Source organism: Pipistrellus kuhlii, unplaced genomic scaffold (assembly GCF_014108245.1).
Source record: "Pipistrellus kuhlii isolate mPipKuh1 unplaced genomic scaffold, mPipKuh1.p scaffold_m20_p_3, whole genome shotgun sequence".
Taxonomy (NCBI): Eukaryota; Metazoa; Chordata; class Mammalia; order Chiroptera; family Vespertilionidae; genus Pipistrellus; species Pipistrellus kuhlii.
The window spans coordinates 77,162,317-77,184,538 of NW_023425529.1; the positions used below are offsets into that span (position 1 = coordinate 77,162,317).

Genomic DNA, 22,222 nt, shown 5'->3' on the forward strand with positions numbered 1-22,222 from the left:
TAAACCTAGAAGCCTGGATTTCTACTGCCTTTTTAGCTTTGCTTGGACTTTCAGATGAGGGAGAATCATATCTGATATGGACTTAATCTTAAAATGTTAAAAGTACTCATTCAATTTTTATATAGTCAAAGAAAGACAATTAGACTGGATGGCTACATCAAGTTTCAAACTGTTCAGAAGAAGATTCTTATTCTTTCAGTTCAGAACATGGCTGGGACAGAATTTATGGTGAAATATAGCCGAGAAAGTACATTTTCAATCATCATTGACAAGGCAAGCAGGGAAATATCCACTTTTATATCTTAACATCAGGGACTTTCTGTAACTCAAGAGTAGGTCAGATAGCTGCTAGCACCTTAAATAGAGTAAGTATTCCATAATCTTTGAGTGGCTGCATGATGAAGGTAATGCACCTTTGCTTTTATCTTGTCTCATTCATGAATGGCAGGTGCTCTAAATGATAACAAGCCTCTGTACTTTAATCTCAGATTGTGTGAGGGACAGGCATTTTGGATAACTGAATTTTCCAGTCATCTAAATGTCAGCAAGAAAACCCTTTGTTTTCAATGCTTGTCTGTTAGCTTGCCTAGCTATACATCATAACAAAATATTGAGCATTTTGCTGAGACTATATCATTATATTGAATATCAATTCTCATTCCATATGTATTATAAAGTTTTAAAAAGTCAGGCTTATTTATATTTTGTTAATCTTCACCAGAGTATATTTTTTCCATTGATTTTAAGAGAAGGTGGAAGGGAGGGGGCTGGAGGAAAGAAAGAGTGGCGAGAGATCAATGTAAGATAGACACTGATTAGTTGCCTCCCACATACACCTCAACTGGGGTTGAGGATCAAAACTGCAACCCAGGTACATGCCTTTGATTGGGAATGGAAACTGGGACCCCCTTTAGGTCCATGGACCGATGTTCTAACCACTGAGGCCACCAGCCAGGGCTAGACTTCTTTTTGTGTGTGTGTGTGTGTGTGTGTGTGTGTGTGTGTGTGACAATTGTCTTATCAGCCTGCTTATTATGATCTGTAATTCTTTCTAAAATGGAGAGGATTAATACAAAAATCCAACTGGGTATTCCAATTATCAAAGTTGTGCTGATTCCTATAGCATACAATGACCAACAAACGAAGTAAAAAGTGGTCAGGAAACAACTGTCCTAAACCAGATAGTTTGACATTACTCAAAGAGCATCCAACAATACCAAATTGCAATTAAGTATTTGGGGAGGAAGGAGCCTGGCAGGATTTTGGCATTCACTCAATCTTTTGAATGGAATGTTCTCTTCCCAGATATCTCTTAGGTTGCTTCTCTGGTCTCCAAGTTTCTGCTCAAATATCACCTCCTTGACTATTTTCCTTAAGATAGCAACCTTCCTCTTGCTCCCACCCGAAGGTGCTGTGGATGCTGCAGGCTTCCCAGGTCTCCTACCATACCCACAGATTGCCCTGTCCCTGAGCACAGCTGCCATCTCATGCATCATACATGCCACTGACTTGTCTTCTTCCCTCTCCAAGGGGGAAGGATGTTTGGTTTGCTGCTATATTTCTTAATGCCTAGAATAGCCACTTTCAACATTTTTCATCTCATGGCACACATAAACTAATAAAATTCTGTGCCCCCCCCCCCCAAAAAAAAACAAAACAAAAAAACACCAACAAATATTTTTGGCTTATCTACCAAAAAAAAAAAGATATATGTATAATTTTGATTCAGAGAGATATTGTTCTAAGGGAAAAGAGATCAGTATCCCTGACTAAGTAGTCAGGCATTACATATTTTAAAAATTCTTTCAGGATACTGGCTGAAAAATCACTGGCCTAGAAGAATTCTGGACACATAGTAGCTGTTCAACTAATATTTATGAATGAGTAAGATTAATTAATTATTAGCATTTTCTAAAGCTCTGTTCTGAGGTCCTGATTTCAAGCTCTTCTTGTCTAAAAGCGAAAATCAGACATGAATACAAACAAACACAAATACAATGGGGTCAGAAAGCAGTGCACTGGGATGTGATATTGGTTAGGAGCTGGATTCTAGCCTCCAATCACCCCATAGTTCTCTGCACTTGGGGAATCACAGTATAACCTCACTCTACCAAATCAGAAATGACTGATAGGCTGTGAGAGGTGTTAGTGAAGGGGTGTGCTAGGTGTTTAGCACAGTCCTGGCCCTCAGGATGTCTACAGGAAGTGCCTGCAACATCAGGTCAGATTCTTACAGAAGTAGAGAGCACAACACGGGGTCTAAAGTGGTTTGGTGCTCCTGGGAAGGCGTGCCAGGAAGAGGACAGGGCAGAGGGGGAAAATAGAGGGAAAGTTGTCCTCAGCATGCATACAAAGGAACACCACTTAAATTTTCCTGTGCTTAATATGCATGAAACTTCTTTTTAAAAATAAGTAATATTAATATGTAATTAGAGTAGGACTTTCCATTGACAAGTCTCTATCTCTACTAACCAAACCTGGCTGCCACCTTCCATACACCTTCACTTAGCTGCCATTCTTTCACAATTTGAATGCGGGGCGGGGGTGAGGGGATAGGTGAGGTGTTCAACTAGTAGTAAAATATTAGATGTTATTGCAGGAAATACTGAAACCACTCACCACCACAGCCCACCACAGCCCACCACACCTCACCATTGTTTTGGCAGCAGAGGCTTTGCTAAGCAGAACACATTGTTCTTCTCAGGAAAAAAAATATTAATTCAAGATCGGGTTCCCCTTCTTGTTCCTAATCAGAACACTAAATCCACAGGGGAAATAAAGGAGTGAAGCCCCTTTTCAATCACTGGTGAATTATCTCCTTTCCTAGGCCTCAGTAAATCCCACTCATTAATTACCAGTCTCTTTAGGACAAGTCTTCCCATCTCTGCACTCAAGAATCTTTAAAGACAGTGACACACAGCTCTTGAATTCAATCAATTTCACAACTAATTGTGCTGTAACTTAAGTCTATGATCTAGTTGCTCTTTGGCAACTGGAGCTGAAAATTTTGAGATGGAAAGAAGTCCTCAAGGCTAGGACTCAGATATACACAGTTTTAACACTTGGCTCCTTTTACCTGAAAAATCTGCTAAAGAGTGACATGGTCAGACTAAAAGAAAAAGGGGAGTGTTATGTAAATTTGGCATTATCACCATCTTTTTCAATTGATCATGATTCTAAAGTTTTGGCCTAATAATAAACGCCAGGCAATCCTTAGTAAGCTTGTGAGTCAGTGATAGGGATATGACTCAAATTTCACTACTCATTTTAAAAGGCTAAAAAGCCAAACTAAATTGAGCAGGGACGTACTGTATTATTATAGTGCCACTAAATCATAAGTAGTTGAAAGGCAACAGTTTCTTCTGGTGACAATTTGCTTCATGTTTTTTAAAGAAACCATTACTGCATGATTAGGAAGCAAAAATAAAGGTAGAAAAAGGGAAACAACTCATTTTTTATTGAGTCCGGGCTCTATAACCATATTATTTAACCAAATTTTAAATGCCCCAAAAGGGAGTTTTCTGGGGAAGGAAGAAATGTTCTACCGCTTGATTGGGGTGTGAATCACACGGGTATGCAAATTCTACTAACTCTGCTCATTTAACTGTATACAATTTTCACATTGATTTAAAGAGAAGGAAAAAAAAAAAAAATGTGACACACACCTTGAAAGAATGGCCAGGTGGTACTGACACTCAAAATGTTAAGCCTAGAAGGAAACCATTTTTTAAAAAATGATATTCAAATAAATAATCATTGCAAAAATGACAAGTGCTGTAACAACAACAAAAAATGTGGAAAATGCTCAAGATATGGTTAAATTGTGCTGTTTTGTACATCATGAAAGTGCCTCTAATCTAGCAGCTCACACTAAAACCCAACCTTCCATGCTGAACTCTTACAACATGAAAGTAACTAATGTCTGTACCAGAGCAAATCATAACAACCTAGCTGTTCCAGAAAACACTGAGTTCTGTTTGGGTTCCTCCTGGACTAGATAAGGTGTTCTTACTCCTTGGTGCGTGCACTGGAAAGCAGACGCGGTGCTGGTTGCCGAGTCCTTATTCAGAGATTAGACTCTTAACGTAGGAAAGTGAGGTGACAATCTGTTCTGGCTGATGCTTATAACCTGGGCTTAATTATTAACAGCACCCTGTTTTCACTCTCAAGAGTTACAGTTTGGTTGATAAACTTATCGAACAAATTATAAGGTCAGTCTACCTATAAAGCCCCACAGCAGCTGGCCTCACTTCCTTAATTCCTCTCCACCCTGGTCCTTGGTCTGCTTCGGCCTATCCCATTCACTGCACACTCCAGCCAGGTCTGTGCACTGTTACTCCTGCCCTGCCTCCTTCACAGAAGCCCTTCCTCAGCCTCCAGGTCTCACTCCTGCCCCTCCTCTGGAATGTCTCTCCATGGAGGTCACTCTATTACAGCTGTCAGGACACCTCTTTACTACTTTCCTTTCCTTAGTTATGTCTCGGGTCCGATTTTTACTTTTGTTGGTGACTTTCTGTCACTAGGCTCTTAGTCCCTTCAGGGCAGAGCTGATGACTAGTTTTGCAACCTCAGTGCTGAGTGCAGTACTGGGCACACTGAGGAACTCAGTGAGTATCTGTTAAGTGAGAACAGGACAAAGCACCAATCACATTTTAACCACAGAAAGCACCCCAGAAGACTGAGAAAGGACAGTGTAATGCAGAAAAAGCAAGAATCTGGGATTTAGAGGGGTAGCTGGTATCTAACGTTTCAATATTACATTAGCATTCCATCTCTAAACTCTGTACCATAACTCCTGCCTCAAGGAATAACTGTTCTGAGAAAACTGGCCACCTAACCCTTGCTTTAATTAATTCAAAATTCTTATTCTTACCTCACAATTTTAAACATTATAGGAACACACTGACTAAAGTATAAGGCTACACAGGGCCTGAACCACACAGGGCTTTAAGATGCAATACTTCTGGAAGGGTCAAAGGAATCTTGCCTGCAAGTCTCTTGAGGTTCTTTTAAGAATGGGGCCCTTTGTTTCCTATACTATTGCAAAATAAATTAGCAAGAAGCTCTGCTGGCTAAGTACCTCCTTCATTGAGATATACAGTAATGCTATACAACCCAGCAGCAAGTTATTCGATGAAGATACAGTCACATAGAAAAAGGGAATTGAATTTAAACTAAAAAAAACTCATGGTCAATGATTCATTTATGACTGACTAAAAGAAATCAATTACAGTATTAGTGGTTCAAGCAGAGGTTGCATCAGGTTACATCACAAGAAGAAACTCAAGCCCAAACTGATAACTTATAAAAAGGCTGCTTTTCTTTGCAGTAAAGGAAGTACTCACACCACTCTAGATTAAGATGCGATTGAGAACCACTGAGTCCTGTTTAAAAACCAGCTTGAAAATATCTTGCAAAAGCACGGCCAAGTACAAATAGCTCGAAGGCTGCAAACCCTGGGAAAAGTCAATTTACTTTATACAGCAAAGAGTTCTTGTGGGGATTACACAAGATAATGAATGCAAACGTGCATTGTACAGGGCTGCACTGCTATACCCACCTGGGTACAGCACTCCTCTCAAGGTGTCTTCAATATAGACAAAAAGACCTCAGAAGATTCCTTTTTTTTTTTTTTTTTTTTTTTGCTTTACTGAAAACATAGCTATGAAAACCCAATATTAAGGACACAGTCCAGGGAGGTCTGTAAAATAAATATGCCAAGCCTGATTTATCTATTTCTACTCTTAAAAAAAGGGAAAAGGAGTTCGTTTCCTTCCTATATTATTTCAAAAACACAAGTATATTTCTTGCAGCTATTGGCTAAAGCAAACTTTCAAATAACTCTAAAGACAATCACGGAAACATTAAATTTTCAAGAAAACAATCTGCTATATTCAATTTGCCTCCATGATATAGAATTTGTAACTTCCAAGAATCCAACCATTATCGCTAGTTTTCATGCTTGACCTTGACAACAGACTTATTTTTATCCACAGTTTTACATAAGGAGTGATGGACTTAGAAAGGCAAGCAACATGTCCGAAGTCACAGTTGGTACCTGGGACAGGCTTGGATTCCAACTCATCCTTATGAGTCCAAGACTAGTATTCTTTATACTACATCCCAACTGCCTCCTAAAGAAAGCCCACGACTAGTGGACATTGAGAGTGGAAGGGTTTAAATAATAAAAATGGACCAAAGATGGCCAATAGCAAGGAGAACTTAAAAACACACATGTTCCAACAATGGAAAACAAAACAAATAAGTCATACTTCCCTATATAACAAGAGTTAAGAGCTTGGATTCTGGGGATAGAAATAGACTGAGTTCAAATGATGAATTAGCTCTTTATTAGCTGTTTAGTATTGGAGCAAATTAAACACTGTAAACCTCAGTTTCCTATCCATAAAATAAAAATTAAAAAATACTGACCTACTTATTTGCCAACCTCACCCAGTTGTTGAGAAGTCAAATAAGAATATATATTGGTAACTCCAAGGCTCACAAATGCAATTAATAGGAAATACAACTCCATTTAGTTTATTTCCTCAAGGGGACAAAACTGCCATAAATTAAGACTGAAAAATGCATTCTATCTTGTTTATAGTATAACTGAAGAATCTTTATGTGTAGGCCCACCAATAGAACCTTCTCAAATAAAGTTTGTTAGCCATTTTTCCTTCCTAAAAATTTAGGGATTGCTCTGAACAAGAAAAAAAAAAGAAATACAGGGGACTTCTGGTTAAACCATAATTGCTAAAACAAATTTAATTACTGATGTAAAACTACATTAACTTAGTTATTTTGCAACCATGTAAATAAATGTTATAAAAGCCGTAACATTTAAAAAGGAAATTTCTAAAAACATAAAATAGGAATTTCAACACATAGCAATACATAGTTTAATATACAGGAGCACATGGACTTTGAATTGGTGTAAGACTTAATTTTGGTATCTGTTGGCTATAAAAGATGCCTTCATTTTACAAATAAGGACTAAGCAGGTCAGCTAAAATTAGAAAACACAACCCTCTTTGGATTGCCACAACAGCTTTTCATTTTAAGACTTATCACTTAAAGAAAACAACAATCACAAATTATTCTTGGGAGAGCAAGCACTCATCTACTTTGGTGATAACTAGAGAAACAGTTTCTAAACATTTTTGATCATGCACCCCTATCAAAGAAATTTTAGCATATCTCCCAAATATGCATATATGTTTATAAAGGTACCATGTGCTTTTGCATACACACATGAAACACATGTGGGAATATTGTAAGAGAATGACATAACTTTGGAAATGGCCTATCCAGAGAATTATTAAACATGTCTTCTATGAATGTTACAATATGAAGAAATATGCTCCAAATACAGGAGTGCCGCTAATTGCACTGCTATTTTCTTGCCTGGTGGTCCCTATTGTGATGCTAGGTGTCTGGCCTGTACTTAATCATCCTTCTAGCATCAGGAACGGGGTCACAAATGGCCTTCACCACTTAAAGGTACAAGGAGAGAGGCCACAATTATTAAGTGGTTTATAACAGACAGCTTAACAAAGATGTTCCCTTCATAAAATTCTGAGACAAAGGCATAGCACTGTATTTGAATTTCTTCAAAAACACCTTTAGGGGTATGTTTTACTCATGTTCCCATCCACTCCTCCCCCAAACCCAGTTTCTACTTAGTATGGGCCATAAACCTTACTAGCACTTTGACCTGCATGTTCACAAATGAGAGCAGACTTTGTCCCAGATTCACGAATTACAGAATCCCTGCAGTAGCATTCCCCAAACTTCCTGCCAAGACTGTGCTGATAAACATCTATGACCCCAGCAAATGCATTTTTATTACCAAACTTTTAAATCCCTCCATCTCCTGTTTTTGTTTTCATTTCTCTCATCCTTTCCCTTTTTATCTAGCCCCAGGACTCAAGTCACTTCACCTTTCAGCATTATTACTCTTTATAATTGCACAAAACTCCCAAAAGACCACTGCATCTTCAACACCAAGATGGTGAATATCATGAAAAAGTTCATATGAAAATCAGAAATTGAAGTCCAAAATATTCATTGTAAGACTTATTCAACTATGAGATGATAGAAAAGTATTAAAAATTTTTTGAGAATCCTATGACTTGCATGAAAGTCTTATCATTTAACTATTCCTGTTTGACACACTGAATGATGCCAAAAGTAAATGGTAACCCAAATTAAAATTGCAGTAAAAAAGAACTGGTGTCAATTACACTACAAATTGTTCAGGAAATTGTGTCAATCTTTACTATTAATACTATCTATCTAAGGCTTACTTGTATAGGAACATCTCAAAAATACAAAATTTAATACCTTGCTTAACATTATGCCATTATTAGAAAAAAAAAACAAAACCAAAAACCCATAAAGATACATAGAAATAACCAGAAATTATAACTCATAGAAACTCCTCTGGCCTTTCTGTATTGAATCACTTAAAGACTCAGGAGCTCAGTTTGATTAGTAGTACAAACGACAAAAAAAAAAATTTCATACTATTATTATGCTCTAAATATGAAAAATAAACCATTATGTTTTGGTAGCAGCCATATACAAAAGTTCAATTGCCAAGACTAAAATGGATGCTAAACTATTTGCAGTCTATATACCTTCAAATATATAAGAAATCTATTGTTTCAGAAAATCCAAAATACACTTTTTGAAGTCTCTTGTGTAAGTCTATTGTGTATAGCTAGAACTACTGACAAACAAACTCTCCCCACACAGTTGATCAATAGCATCTTATCACATCATCTGAAATAGGAGTGCAAATGGGGGAGACAACATCCTTAAATTTCAATAAACAAAATACTATTTCTCTTCTGCAAAGAGGAAAGGCAGTATCAGAAATGTCTAACAGCAGATAGTATTTGTTCCTAAGATTAGTAGAACCCTGAAAACCTTGAAACACTAGACTAGTCAGGAATAGTGCTTCCTTTTAACTCAAAGGCCAATTCCATGATCTGGAACACCTATATAAAGTGACAATTTCTGCGTTATAGTTACTTAAGGAAGTCATTTGTGCAATAGTAGCAAAAAGCAGTTTCTGGTGGCCTTTCTAGTCTATTATTACAGAAATATTGCAAATTAAGGATAAGGACATGTGATTCCCATTCCAGATTGCTGGGAAAAAAAGAGTCATATTATCCTGCATAAACAACTTGCCATCCACAACCCATTATAAGCCTTCCTTCATCATTAGAGAAAAACAATACTTACAATTGGAGGAAATAATTTTACAACTACCCGTTAAAACTCAGAAAGTAACATTCCTAAACTTATTGCCAATAACTGAATTCCTGGTGTAGGTGACAACTAATGGTTTTGAAAGCAGACATCCTTTCCTAAAATGATTTCTAAATCATTTCCTAAAATGATTTCATGAAAGAACTATCTTTAACTCAGGCTGTGTAAAAGCCTTTTAAATTTTTCACTACTAAACTAAAAGTACACAACTGGTATAAACGACAGGCTTGGTACACACCTACATGTGCACGCAACAGACACTCAAATGTTTTCATCAAAATAGCTAGGCAAACATTCCCCAGAAGCAGTGAACAAGAACCATCAGTTACTGTACTAGACAACTGTCTGGGGACTGCAGGGTTAAAGTCACAGGAAACAGCTGGCTGCTAAGCCTCAGTGATGCTTGCCTTTTAAAGAGGAACTTAACAGCTCCTTCCTTGCCAGACATCACCTGAATTCAAAAATAAAATATATTATTAAGTTCTCTTCCTACCAAATTTATTTTAAAGTACTGAAAAGTCTGATGTGAAGATCTTCAAAACCAGTTCTCCATCTGAGAAGTCTCCTCACTTCGCCTTACTTCCCAGGTTATGTAAAGCTTTATCAGTTATCTACAATAGCTTCAAAGGAGTTAGTTGCCATAGGAAATGCAGTTGGTAACTAGTCTTCAACACTGGTGTGAGACCTGTGTCAAGACTGGAGTACCATTTGTTTTATTGTAAATTCAAGTTTGAAAGACTGAGAGGGGAGGAGGGTTTTCAAAAAATGAACAGAAAACTAAAACCGTTATTAGCAAGGGTAGTCTTATGTGTTGTGGTTATATTTCAAACTCCCAATATAGCCTGCTAATCAAGTACACATTATCTGTATTCCAAATACCTGCAGGCTTAGCTGTGCATTCCTGTATAATCTACAGACATAATTTAATCCTACAGATAAAAATAAATTTTCATATTTAATTGGGATTACTAATTTCAAGTAGACTTTCCAGTGTGAACATGTTTAATTTATACAAAAAAAAAAATGTTACTATATGGCAAGTTACTTAACTGTGTAGAGAAAAACCACGTTATCCTTTTCAAACAAAAATTTACTAAATCTCTATTGTAAGGGCAGTGTATGAGTAATCTACACTCCAACAATGTTCATTTGTTTCATTTAGGTTGTTAGGCTTTAACTGAAATAAGTCTGAAAATGAGAAATCAAAAGCTCAGCATTACAACTTTTGAGAATAAAAATGTATAAACATACCTTTTGTTGAATTCCAGATTAAGTGATTTTTTTTAATGTAAATCTTGCAGCTGATGAAAAGCAAAAGCAACCAATCTCTTTGTAGAGATTAGCCTGTTCTTTTAAGACTATGGGTCATCTGCCCCAGGATTTCTTAACTGAACAAGGAATCCATAAGGGCAAAATAATTGTTTCTCAAAGGTGGGTCAGAATGGAACATTTGTATCTTCACTTCAACTGGGAAGCAATGAAATGTAATCCTTTGAGTATCATTTTTGGTAGATGTTACCTTTTGTTTCATCCTCATTTCATGCATTTGGCCTGGGAATATGTCCATGTTTTAACTTCTGAGATTTAAAAAAAAAAAACAGCCCTGTGTTTCCTCTATAGCATCTAAATATGTATACATAGACCTTCGCTCGTTATCAAATAAATGTTCTTAGCATGACCAGTGTGCAACTGACATTCACATAGCTTATAGAAACTAAGTCTTCTGAGAAATATATTTTTAGCTGACCATCTATAATCATGACAAGAGATTAATTAAAATGCCAAGATAAGAAACAATTTATTATAGAGAGAAGAAAAATTTCTCATCCAAAATATAGAAATCTGTACAACTTTGCCACAATCAATATACATGAACTGTACAAATTTACACCAGTTCATAATTTACCAAATAAAAGATGACTAACAAAGTTCACAAAATAGATGGTGGTTTGTGGAAAAGACTTTTACCCAATTAAGTACAAGGAAAGTTACAAACCAGACCTCCACTTTCTAAAAATAAGAAGTTTACTCAGTCTTAGAAAACTACAAGCTAGCAAATGTACAGAGCTGGCTGGTGCTAACACCACAGTTGAGACAGTGTCTTTTTAAGGGTCTTAAATTTTAAAGCCTGTTGCCAAGGCCGATTCTGGTCACTTGCTACTTTCAAGGCCAAAAACACAATACAAGGTCTGACCATTTCCCCAGGTCATGCCTACTAAGTTTGTTTTATGTACATTTATACATATTTAAGTGCTAGGTAAAAGTCTTGTCATAAAACTTCCAGTACTACCTTGTTTAAAATGTTGAGCTTTCCTATTCAGCTGCCAAAAAGTTAACAATTTTCAAGTGTAATAGTGCAAATTTCATCTGCAAGATCTACTGCAGAGATCAGTTCTTTGAAATACAGATTTGCATTTAAAGGGACTGATGTAAAAATTTAGGTATAGCGTCTGGGAGAAACTGAAACCACCCTAGGAACTTCACTCCCTAGCATATAAAGTGATCATTTACTTGGACTCACAGGCTATTAAATTATTGAAAGGTACTGTCCAAACTATGGCACTGTCACTTAAAAAAAATTATTTTACCACTCTATCTTGTGCCAGATCTTCACAGCTGTGACATGATTTAAATTCCATAATCCATCCATCCCCAAGAGGAGCCCACCCAAAGCAAAAATCAAATTTATCCATCCATTATAAGATGATCCATCCATAGACTATATCTTAACCTGATACAGTCATCATATTGTAGTTTTTGGAAGGGCTTGTTCTGCCCAAGAGAAGTTCCTCCTTACAGCTGATTCTGCTGTCTACCATTTGCACGCTGGAGTTGCTCTGAGTGCTACCTCCTGCTGGCGAGGCTTCGTACAACACACAGATGGAGCCGTCCTCTCCAATTCTGTAGGACACTTCATAGGGATCAACCCAGAGTGTGAGTTCACTTGGGAGAAGCCTGAACAGCTCCTGACTGCTCAGTCCAATCCGCTGTGCCGCCTGTCCAATCAGAGGATCCATTTTATGGTTGATGCGAATACAACGGTAACCTGATCCCTTGCACGGCTTTTCTGGGAACCAGTGATGTTTATAATGTTCTACAGGAGAGAAGAACAGAGAAAAACAATGCTTAGACGGTTACCTGCAGCTACCGCTTGTCGTTTTCCCTTCCCCCAATGGCTCCTTTGAGGGGTGAAAATGAAAACTATCAACTTTTTGTAAGTGCCAGCATTGCACTCACTGCTACGCGTGTGCGGGGAGTGAGCGGGCCGGATGTTAGAAACAATACAGTAGTTCGGGACCCCCCCCCCCCCCCAAAAAAAAAAAATGTCCAGGAACCCACCGGCGGAGCCGCCAAAACCAGGAACCGGGCTCGCAGCCTGGGCCAGCGAGATAGCAGGGCGGCCGGGCGGGAACCCGCACTCTCTCCACCCGAAGCCGCACACAATGGGGTTTATAGGGCTTTGGAGGCGAGAAGCGCACCCGGACTGCGCACCGCTGAAAGGGAAGAAAAACAAGCGACTCCAGACCAAGCTCTAGGCAGAGCGCAATCGTCCGGGTGACAAACCCGGTGATTAATGGGCGGGAGGAGGCGGCCAGGGCAGGCGGCACGTCCGTCCCAGGCTGGCTCCGGGGCAGCGGCGCGGGGCCCCCCGGGCCTGCCGCCCCGCACCGGACGGTTAGCGGGCGGGGGTGAGAGTGGGGGCGCAGGCCCCCACCCCCAGCCCCGTCGCTCCTTTGTCCCCAGCTACGCGGACGGAAGGTCCGAGGACCGCGGCTCCCACTTCAGTGGGCTTTACTTTCTTTGTTTTGCGTCCCGTTTTCTTCTCCCCTCCCCTGGCCAGCCGTGGGGAGAGGGGGCGCCCTCGGCCCAGCCCCCAACCCCCTAACCCTCGCCGGATCCCGCCGTTACTGGGCGTCCAGCGCGCCCGTCCCGGTCGGTCCCGCGGCGGCGGCGGCCGGAGGCGGAGCCAGGCTCCCGCGGCCCGAGCCCGACCGCCGGCCAGGGGCTGGGGGACCCGCACCCCTCGGGCACCTCCCTCCTCGCCTTCGCACCGAGGCCCCCTCACCTGCCAGCAGCTCCTGCAGGCTCTGGCTGAAGGTCTGCAGCTGTCGCTCACTCGTGAGCCCCTTGGTGCGGAGGAACTTGGAGATGAAGGACACGGCGGCGGCGATCTCGCCTATCATGGTGGCAGCCCGGGTGTAGAAGGGATGCATGGGGGCGGCGGGGCTCGGCGGCGCGGCCCCGACGGCGGAGCGGCACCCCGGGCTCCCTCTCAGGTCAGAGGGCTAAGAGGAAAAGAAGGGCGTGAGGGGAGGGCGGCTACTTTTTTTTTTTTTTCTCTTTTTTCTTTATAGTAAAAAAAAAAAAAAAAAGTTATTTGAGAGACAGGAGGCGGCAGGAGAGAGGAGGTAGCGAGCGATGGCGGCCTGGTCACATCGCTCGGACCTCCCCAGCCGCCTCCGCCTCCAGCTAAGCAGCCTCCGAAGCTCCCAGCAGTTGCATTTCCAGCTCTGGGCGGCGAAGAGATGCGGGCTCCGGGCGGCACTTTTTATAGCGCCGCGGAAAGGAAGTGCGTAGCCGGAGCGTGACGGCCTGATCCAGCCAATCCCGAGATCGCACCATTGTGACGCAAGCAGGTTCGGAGCCGGAGGGGGCGGGAAAAGCGGCCAGGGGGCGGGCCCGGAGGCGCGCGGAAGAGAGGGCGGAGCTGACGTAATCCGCTTGTAAACAAATAAACCCGGAGTGGCGGCCGGAGAGAGGGAGAGCCGGGGCGGCGGACTCGGGAAGCTGTTGGGTGCGTGTGAAAGCCCCGCCCCCGGGCCTGGCCCCGCCCCCGGGCCTGGCCCCGCCCTCCGGCCGCTGCGGCCCCAGGCCCAGGGCCAGTGCGTCCGTGCCGGAGTGCGGCCCTTGGGCTCTCGGGCCATGGGCTGCGTGCGGGGCGGGTGAGGGCCGCTCTGTCCGGCTGTGTGCGCACTCCCGCTGCTCTGGCCGCCGCGCGTCCTCGGTGCTCACACGCCGTCCCGCTCCAGGTGGACCTGGCCGGCGGCGCCCCCGGCCGGAGGAGCGGGTGTGCAGCGGGGTGTGGGTGCCCGCGCTGAAGGCGCTTGGGGGGCGCGCAGCGGGGGTGCAAGAGGAAAGTTGGGCGGGGGGGCGCGCGGCCGGGCTCTCGCTGGGCCCGCTGCAGTCTGTGGAGCCCAGGTCTCCTCGCGGAAGCGCAGCCTACGCCGCGGAGCCGTTTCTGCTACACCCCCCCTGGGGGCGGGGGGAGAGGGAGGAGTGGGGATGTCTTTGTAAAAGTTTAATTGCGAAATAAATAAATAACAGGTTGGTTAGCCTTTCCTGGTTGCTGTTGCAGTAACCTCAGGAGCTAAGGGAGAGGAGAGTGGGCACTTTCCTGCCTCCAACTTAAGGTTGCTAAGGAAAGCCAGTTAACAGAATACAGAGTAACGTGGATCTTGTACATTTTATTATGTATTGGGGGGGAGGGGGGGGCGGTATACTGTATTCTACACTGTTTATATGCCAAAGCAAAAATTGCTGTGTTCTGGTCCAAATAACTGCCTGAACCTTGAGTTCTGGTGCTCTTTATGAGAAGAGAAGAAAAAAAAATGTGAAGCTTGTGAAAGTATTAGGCATAGACATTTAAATTTACTGGAAACCCTACTTGCAAACTAGAAGGAAAAAAAGACGGGCACAAAGGCATGAGCCTGCTGAAACAAGTAGGCCCTGAAAAGGGTTAATCTGAACTCCATTAAGGAAGAGGAGAGAGAAAAAAAAAGATGGTGAGGGAGCAGATGGAGAAGGCAAACAAGAGGCAGAAGTTGAACTCTACCAGATGGAAATAAATATCCTGAGCTTAATTGGTCATCAATATTGCAAAATACAGCACTTTGAGTGTTTTCTCTTTTAATACGGAGCCAAAGGGCATAGAAATGAAGCAAAAGTAGGACTTGTTATAAAGCAGGAGGAGAAAAAGTTTTATTGTTTACATGAAATATGTAAAACTGTCTGAAAGAATAACTTCTAGATTATTTTTTACTCATGCAATTGCTAGGTACCTACATAACCTTGTTAAACTCACTAACTAGTGAAAATATTAATTTTCTTTGGATAAATTTATTAAAATATAATGATAAATAAAGTACATTTGTTTCCTTCTAGAACTTTTCAGATAGACATGTTCTTTAAAAATAATCATCATGGTTGTTACTGGGGACCAGAAACCTTTTTAACTTCTCAGAAAGGAGACAGGAGACAAAAGTAAATCCTTAAAATCACCCTAGCCTAGAACAAGGTCTTCTGATATCTCTCCTACCATTGCCCACCTTTAAACATCTGATCTGTTAATTTTCCTTACATTACCAGTCTTCTGAGCATTATTAGATTGGAAATCAGGTGCAAGTTTTTCTCTAAGTCTGGTCTCCAACTAGAACTCCCAGTAATTCTGAGTTTAAATTTGTTTTGTCACCTACAAAACAAATAATGAAGCTTACAAAATGCTAGGATTTGAACTCACTGTTGTCTTCCAAGCCCATATTCTCTCCACTACTTTTAGCCACCTTTCCAGGCAGCAGCTAGACCCTTCTCCAAAGCTTTTTAAAGTGAGTTGAATAGGGTTAACAGAAAGCTTACATATTTCTGAAGGGTTTGACCTGCCTCTACTTTTCTTTTTTGTATGTGTGTTTTCCCCCTTAATTAATTCTTTAAGAGACAAATGGATTTAAGAAATTACTGTTTTTCCTGGAGAATTTTGGGTGCACTTAGAAAATAAGTGTATAGATATAGAGATATATGTAGATCCTAAATGCAAGCTTTAGATAGTACACAATGTTAATTGTTAATAGTTTTCAAATCTGAACAAGAAACAAGAAACAAGCTGGTATATCTGCACAGCTTTGGATTATAAAGACACTTTTTCATGCTGTTACAATAAACTACAGCAATCTCAATCATTTACTAACTCAATTTTTGGCTTGGTGTCCTCATGTAAGCTACTTAACCTCTCTATATAGTAATCTAAGAAACATAAAGGCTGGTATGAGGTTTAAATGTAATAACTACAGAAACTATTTAGCACTGTCTTCAGCATTCAAATTCTGTGTGTGTATGTGTACACATTACATACACACACACATGCACACACACACACATATATATATCATCATTAAGCAATTTAATAATATTATGAAATTAATTTCTAAAACTAGAAAGTTTTCAATCAAGATACTAAAAAGTAAATCTTAGGAATTCTGTCAAAACAAATCCAGGAAATGAACCTGGCTTTAAAAATAAGTTTGCAAGAAAAGTACAAATGTCAGGTCTTTGGAAACAATGCTGAGGAGTTCAGAGAGCACTTCTATAGAGGTAACTGTTGGACAACTTAACTAGAATCTCAAAGGGCTGGGGATTTATATTCCCGTCCCTCAGTTCTAATGTTACTGGAACTGTTTGCTCTATACTAAAATCTGAGTTCCCTGTAGACTTTTTAAGTATTATTTTTAACCAAAGAAAGAAAAAGAAAAACAAACATTTATATAGCATAGAGAACTGAACATTTTTCTGTGCTTCATAAACTAATAAAATTTAGGGATCAGCACAAGATCTTTTATTTGGCTAAAGAATTTTTTTTTTAATTGACTTCAGAGAGGAAAAGAAAGGAAGAGAGAGATAAAAACATCAATGATGAGAGAATCATTGATCATCTACCTCTTGTGCGCTTCACACTGGGGATCACGCCCGCAACCCCAGCTTGTGCCCTGATTGGGAAGGAATCGAATGATGATCTCCTTCTTCATAGGTCAATGCTCAACCACTGAGCCACATTGGCTTGACCAAAGAATTTTTTTTAAATCACATTTCCATCTGCTATCACTACATTTTCGAGAAAGGATGACGTTTTAACATCCCTAAAGTAGGAGAGGTTTCCATATCAGAATAAATTGATCTTTATTAAATTAAAATCACTACATATCACTCTTTGCATTTCATCAAGACTTTACATTTGGGAATGTAACTATTATCTGAACTATTAATCTATGAATGTGATAACACTAAGTGAAGCAATTATGCCATTCATTTTATATACTTATTCCCACTGCCTGGAATACCTAGTCATTTTACCCTTTATCAAGGTTTTTTTTCCTTATTATCCAAGTAGCCTTCCCTGACTCTCTGGACTTGAGTAAATTTCTACAGTATCCGTTTTTTTCCTTGCTCTGGCTCTGATACTTATCTGATAGACCAGAGTTACTTTTGAGGGCAGGCATCTCATGTCATTCACTATTGTACTACCAATGCCTAAGCAACAGCCCAACTCAAAGTAAATGTTACCTTATGGTGTTAAATAGACTAAAAACCACTACTTGCCATTTGTTAGATGAAAAATTAATGTACAGGAGTTTTTGCTGCCTAAAATCAGACAGTATTTGAGGGGAGAAAATAAGCTAACTCCTCTGCACTTTTTTCCTGGCTGCTGTGTTAATTATTGCATTAATTGCTTTTGAAGATTATATATATATATGATATAATATATATATCTAATATATATATATATATATATATATATATATATATATATATATATATATTTTAGGATAGACTGCAATTGCACAGCAAATGAAATGGAAACTAAGGTAACTTACACGTGTTGCTCAGGAATATTGTGTGTGGTATCGTCCACATTTTCCCCATTTAAGGTTTTTTGCCCCTCTCCCCCCCCCCCTCCCCCCTTATGCTCTTGAAACCCAAAATTGGTGGTCAGGCCAGAGCTCTTTGTCTTGTAAAACTGAAGAATGGATTCAGACAAAATGGTGGGAAGAAAACAAAATGTATTGGGGGGGGGGGAGGGGAGAGAGAGACAAAATTTAGGGGGAATAGAAGGACTTAGGCAGCAGGAAGGGGCCCAAAACAGGTTACCACTTAAGCTCTTTGTCTAGGCCCGTGGTCGGTAAACTGCGGCTCGGGAGTGTGGCTCTTTCACAAAATACCACAGCCTGGGCCAGTCTATTTTGAGGAAGTGTCCTTAAAAGAAGTTTAAAAAAAATTTGGCTCTCAAAAGAAATTTCAGTCGTTGTACTGTTGATATTTGACTAATGAGTTGGCTGACCACTAAGGGATATTCATATACTCTGATAGCTTCCGATTGGTCCCTTCAAGGAATTCTGGCAATATCCAATTATACCAAAGTTCAAGTTCCCGCCTTATGGGAGGACCTGATTGAAGACTGCCACTTAAGGTTGGAGGTGACATCACTGTTCCAGTTTGGGCAGGTTAAGGGTCAAATTTTTCCTGCCCAACAAGGTCAAGTTTCCCCCTCCCAGGGGTTCTGCCTAGCTCCTTCTAGATCCTTTGTTTGCCTCCACGTCTGACTTCTCTTCCCCCTGTCTCCACATGGCCCCTGTCCATGACTGCCTACCTAGCCCTTCTTTTCTATCTCCTCACTGTTCCACATGTGTCAAACACAAGGCCCGCGGGCCAAATCCGTCCCGCCAGGCCTTGCAATGTGGCCCGCACCGCGCTGTCATCACTGCACTCCGCTGCGTTTCCATCACAATGACAGTTTATGACTGTTCAGTAAACCATTCGGCCCGCGATTTAGGCTGGATTTTAGATTTTGGCCCCTTCCCTGATTGAGTTCGACACCCCTAGTTTAGACACATTTTGGTATTTTTACCTCTGGTTCTCCATGAATGTCCATTGCTTGTGCATTGCTCTCTCATATTGTTATTCTATCCTGAAGTTGCTCACAAGGTGACCTTATGCTGCTCATCTCTCACCTCATCCATGTGATCCAGGGTTCCTGGATTATTGCTAGGAAAGTCCCAGAATTTTTTAAATGGCTGTATTACAGTTCACAAGTTTATCTGAAAGGCATTTCCCAACCTCCCCTTAGAATCCCACCGACCAAAGGTGCAGTTCTCTGTCTGGATCCTCCCGATTCCTAAAGGCGCATTTAGGGCCATAGACTTTTTGTTTCCAGTAAACCAGCTGCATTTACAAAAGTTATATTTACTGTGAACTTACTTCCAAATAGAGCCCTAGGTTGTTCATGGTACTTGCTTTAGAAAACTCACAGCTTAAACAACAAGTGCAAGGTTGAGTGGGAGAGTTATTTAAAGTATTAATAGCAAATAGAGACCAGGCATTTATTTTGGTGTGTATTTGAGGGCAATAGGAGATAAGCAAGTGCCCAAAGTGAAGCATCTCTGCTAAACCATTGAAGTTGGCCATTAATTAGTCTCTTTGGGAGGAAGAAGAGGAAGAGCCTGACCTTGGAATATTTTAATGGCTTAAACCAATATAAAGAAGATGAATATTGTTGGAAAAAAATTGTGAGTGAAGGGGGGCATTGGTGCTGAGGGGTGTTTTTAGCAAGGAAGTATAATACATAATATGATCAGATTTAACTTTTAGAAAGCCTGGGGATGATAGAGTATGGAAATGTTGAAGTGACTTCTATATTTGTGTTTAATTCTTATTTTAAGAATTAAATAAGAATTCTTAAGAATCAAATAAGAATTCTATATTTGTGTTTAATTCTTATTTAAATCTTTAAATAATTTAGCTTTTCATGTGGGCATATTTCTTCAACTAGAGACCTATGCATGCCTTTATTTATTCTTTTGTTGGTTACCCACAGGAAGGAGACCACTTTCAGCAGCCTCTCCCTCTGGCTCCCTGCCTGGCTTCGCTTAGGTGTGAATCCAAGGGCACAATCTAAGGCATTTGTATTAGGTGTACATCCACTGGGGTTCAGGAAAACGCAAGAGAACTAGAAATCTGAGGACGCACACAGATTTGGGGCTAAACTGCTGCTTCTTATTAAAGCAATTAGGATTGTTTGGAGAGAATGGGAGGAAAAGGATTAAAGAGTTGCCTAACAGCAGCAACAAAAATGATCATATAGATTATCATCATTGACAGTGCCTCAGAAAATGTGCTGTGTGTTTTAGAGACATTCCCACTAATTCTCCAAAAAATACCACCATGTGAGTATAATTGACTTCATTTAACATGTGAAGTTTAGATCCTAAAGAAAGTTAAGTCATTTATCCAAGGTCTTGGCAACCAGATTTGAACTCTCAAGTCATGGATGGCAAAACTGTGTTTTGCCCGACATTACCTTTTCTAAAAGGGACTGTGAGAAATAAAATCCTATAAAGTTAGACAACTATTTGGAGACAGGTAGAGACAGTAAAGTAAAAAATAAAAACAAACAAACAAGGCAGTTGAAGAAACTGCTTATGGCTGGCATACCTGAAAAATACAGCTACATCTCTCCTAAAGCTCATTGAAAAATGAATCAAAGGACATATTAAAGCATTAATCTGCCAAATAAAATATTGAAATAATTTCTCTGGGATGAAAATTACCCTTACAGACAGAAAAGAGAAAGCAGCAAAAACACCCTCTGTTTTAGATTATTTAAGGATCTCACTTCTCCTTTTGAACTGCCGGTAAATGGGCAGGGGGAAACGGAGCTAGCTGGTCAACCCCACAGGCCCTCCTCCTCAGCCACCTGGGGAGCCAGGAACTTCTGAGAGTTCAGGTGGAGGAGGCTGGAGAAGAGCAAGAAGGGCTGGTTTTGTGTCTTATCCCCTCAAGGCACAGTTGAACAGGATGGCCTGCCCTGAGGTAGTCTCAATGACCTTTCTATTGTTAAGCCTCAAGGCCATTTCTCAAGGCCGGCTTCCTTCCTAGACCTTCTTTCCTTCCTTTTGCAGAACTCCAGGATTCCATTTACTTTCCTCTTTCTAAAGCTGCCACCATCTACTCTCTCTCCTGTGGCAACCCCTTAGAGTGTTCACATTGATGGGGTGGGGTTGTTTATCTGCATCTCTCCTGCTTCTGAAGATCTATTTCAGTTTTAAGGTTAACAGTAGTCTGGGAAAAAGGCAGATGACGAACTTTGGAAAATTGTGAACTTTAAGGGATTACACAAAGTTCTTACAAGTTATGATCCTGGCCTACAGTGTTTACAACTTTCAGAATCTGGAGTACATGGGCCTCCCTTTCCTTTCAAACTCAATAGGGCAGGGGATCAAAACTTCTCAGTTTTTCAAGTGTGGTCCCCAGAGCTTCAGCTGAGCATTATCCCTGTATATTCATAGAAATGCAAACTTCTGTCTCTAAACCTACTAGTAACTCAGAAACTCTAGGGTTGAGGCCCAGTTATCTAGGCACTAATATTTCAGAAGAACCATTTTTCAAAAAGTAATGGCAAAATTCTGTCATCTAAAACCAACCAACAAACTTTTTATCTGGCATATACTATCTCAACTAGAAATTTTTGTCCCTTAAAAGGAAAAATCTGCATGCTAATTTAATATATAAAAACTGTCTTTAAGTGTTAACTAAGTTTTAAATGATGAGTTAATCTGTTTCCCTTAGGTGCTCTAGTCTGAGTGAAATGCCTTATTCTCAACTTTGGCAACATTAAGCCAAGTAGGGCAAATCATAATAGCTACCTGTTACTCCCAAAAAAGAAGTAAGACACAGGAAGCTTGATAAAGTAATTATTGAATTAGATGTTGGCATAGTCCATGATTTTGAGAGGTTTGTGTAGACTGTTGGGTCCTGTTGTCTCTAGAACTTTATGAATGAATTCAAGGGCAAGGGAGGGGCACGCAAAGGGAAGCGAAGTTTGCCGAAACCGGTTTGGCTCAGTGGATAGAGCTTCGGCCTACGGACTGAAAGGTCCCAGGTTCGATTCCGGTCAAGGGCATGTACCTTGGTTGCGGGCACATCCCCAGTAGGGGGTGTGCAAGAGGCAGCTGATGGATGTTTCTCTCTCATCGATGTTTCTAACTCTCTGTCCCTCTCCCTTCCTCACTGTAAAAAATCAATAAAATATATTAAAAAAAAAAAAAAGTGAAGTTTATTCCAGGGAAAGAACAGAGCTCTCCTCGCAAAGAGAGGGGGCCGGAAAAGAGTTGCTCCAGGA

General features: G+C 40.7%; 1 protein-coding gene across 1 annotated transcript; it reads right to left on the bottom strand.

Moving 5' to 3' along the window:
* Positions 1-11,052: 11,052 nt before the first annotated feature.
* Positions 11,053-13,813, bottom strand: BTG1 (BTG anti-proliferation factor 1). Its single transcript, XM_036454565.2, has 2 exons — positions 13,346-13,813; positions 11,053-12,373 (listed from the first exon to the last, which is right to left on the bottom strand). Exons 1-2 carry the CDS (start codon positions 13,491-13,493, stop codon positions 12,006-12,008), a joined length of 516 nt encoding a protein of 171 aa, XP_036310458.1. The 5' UTR covers positions 13,494-13,813; the 3' UTR covers positions 11,053-12,005.
* Between the last annotated feature and the right edge of the window lie 8,409 nt (positions 13,814-22,222).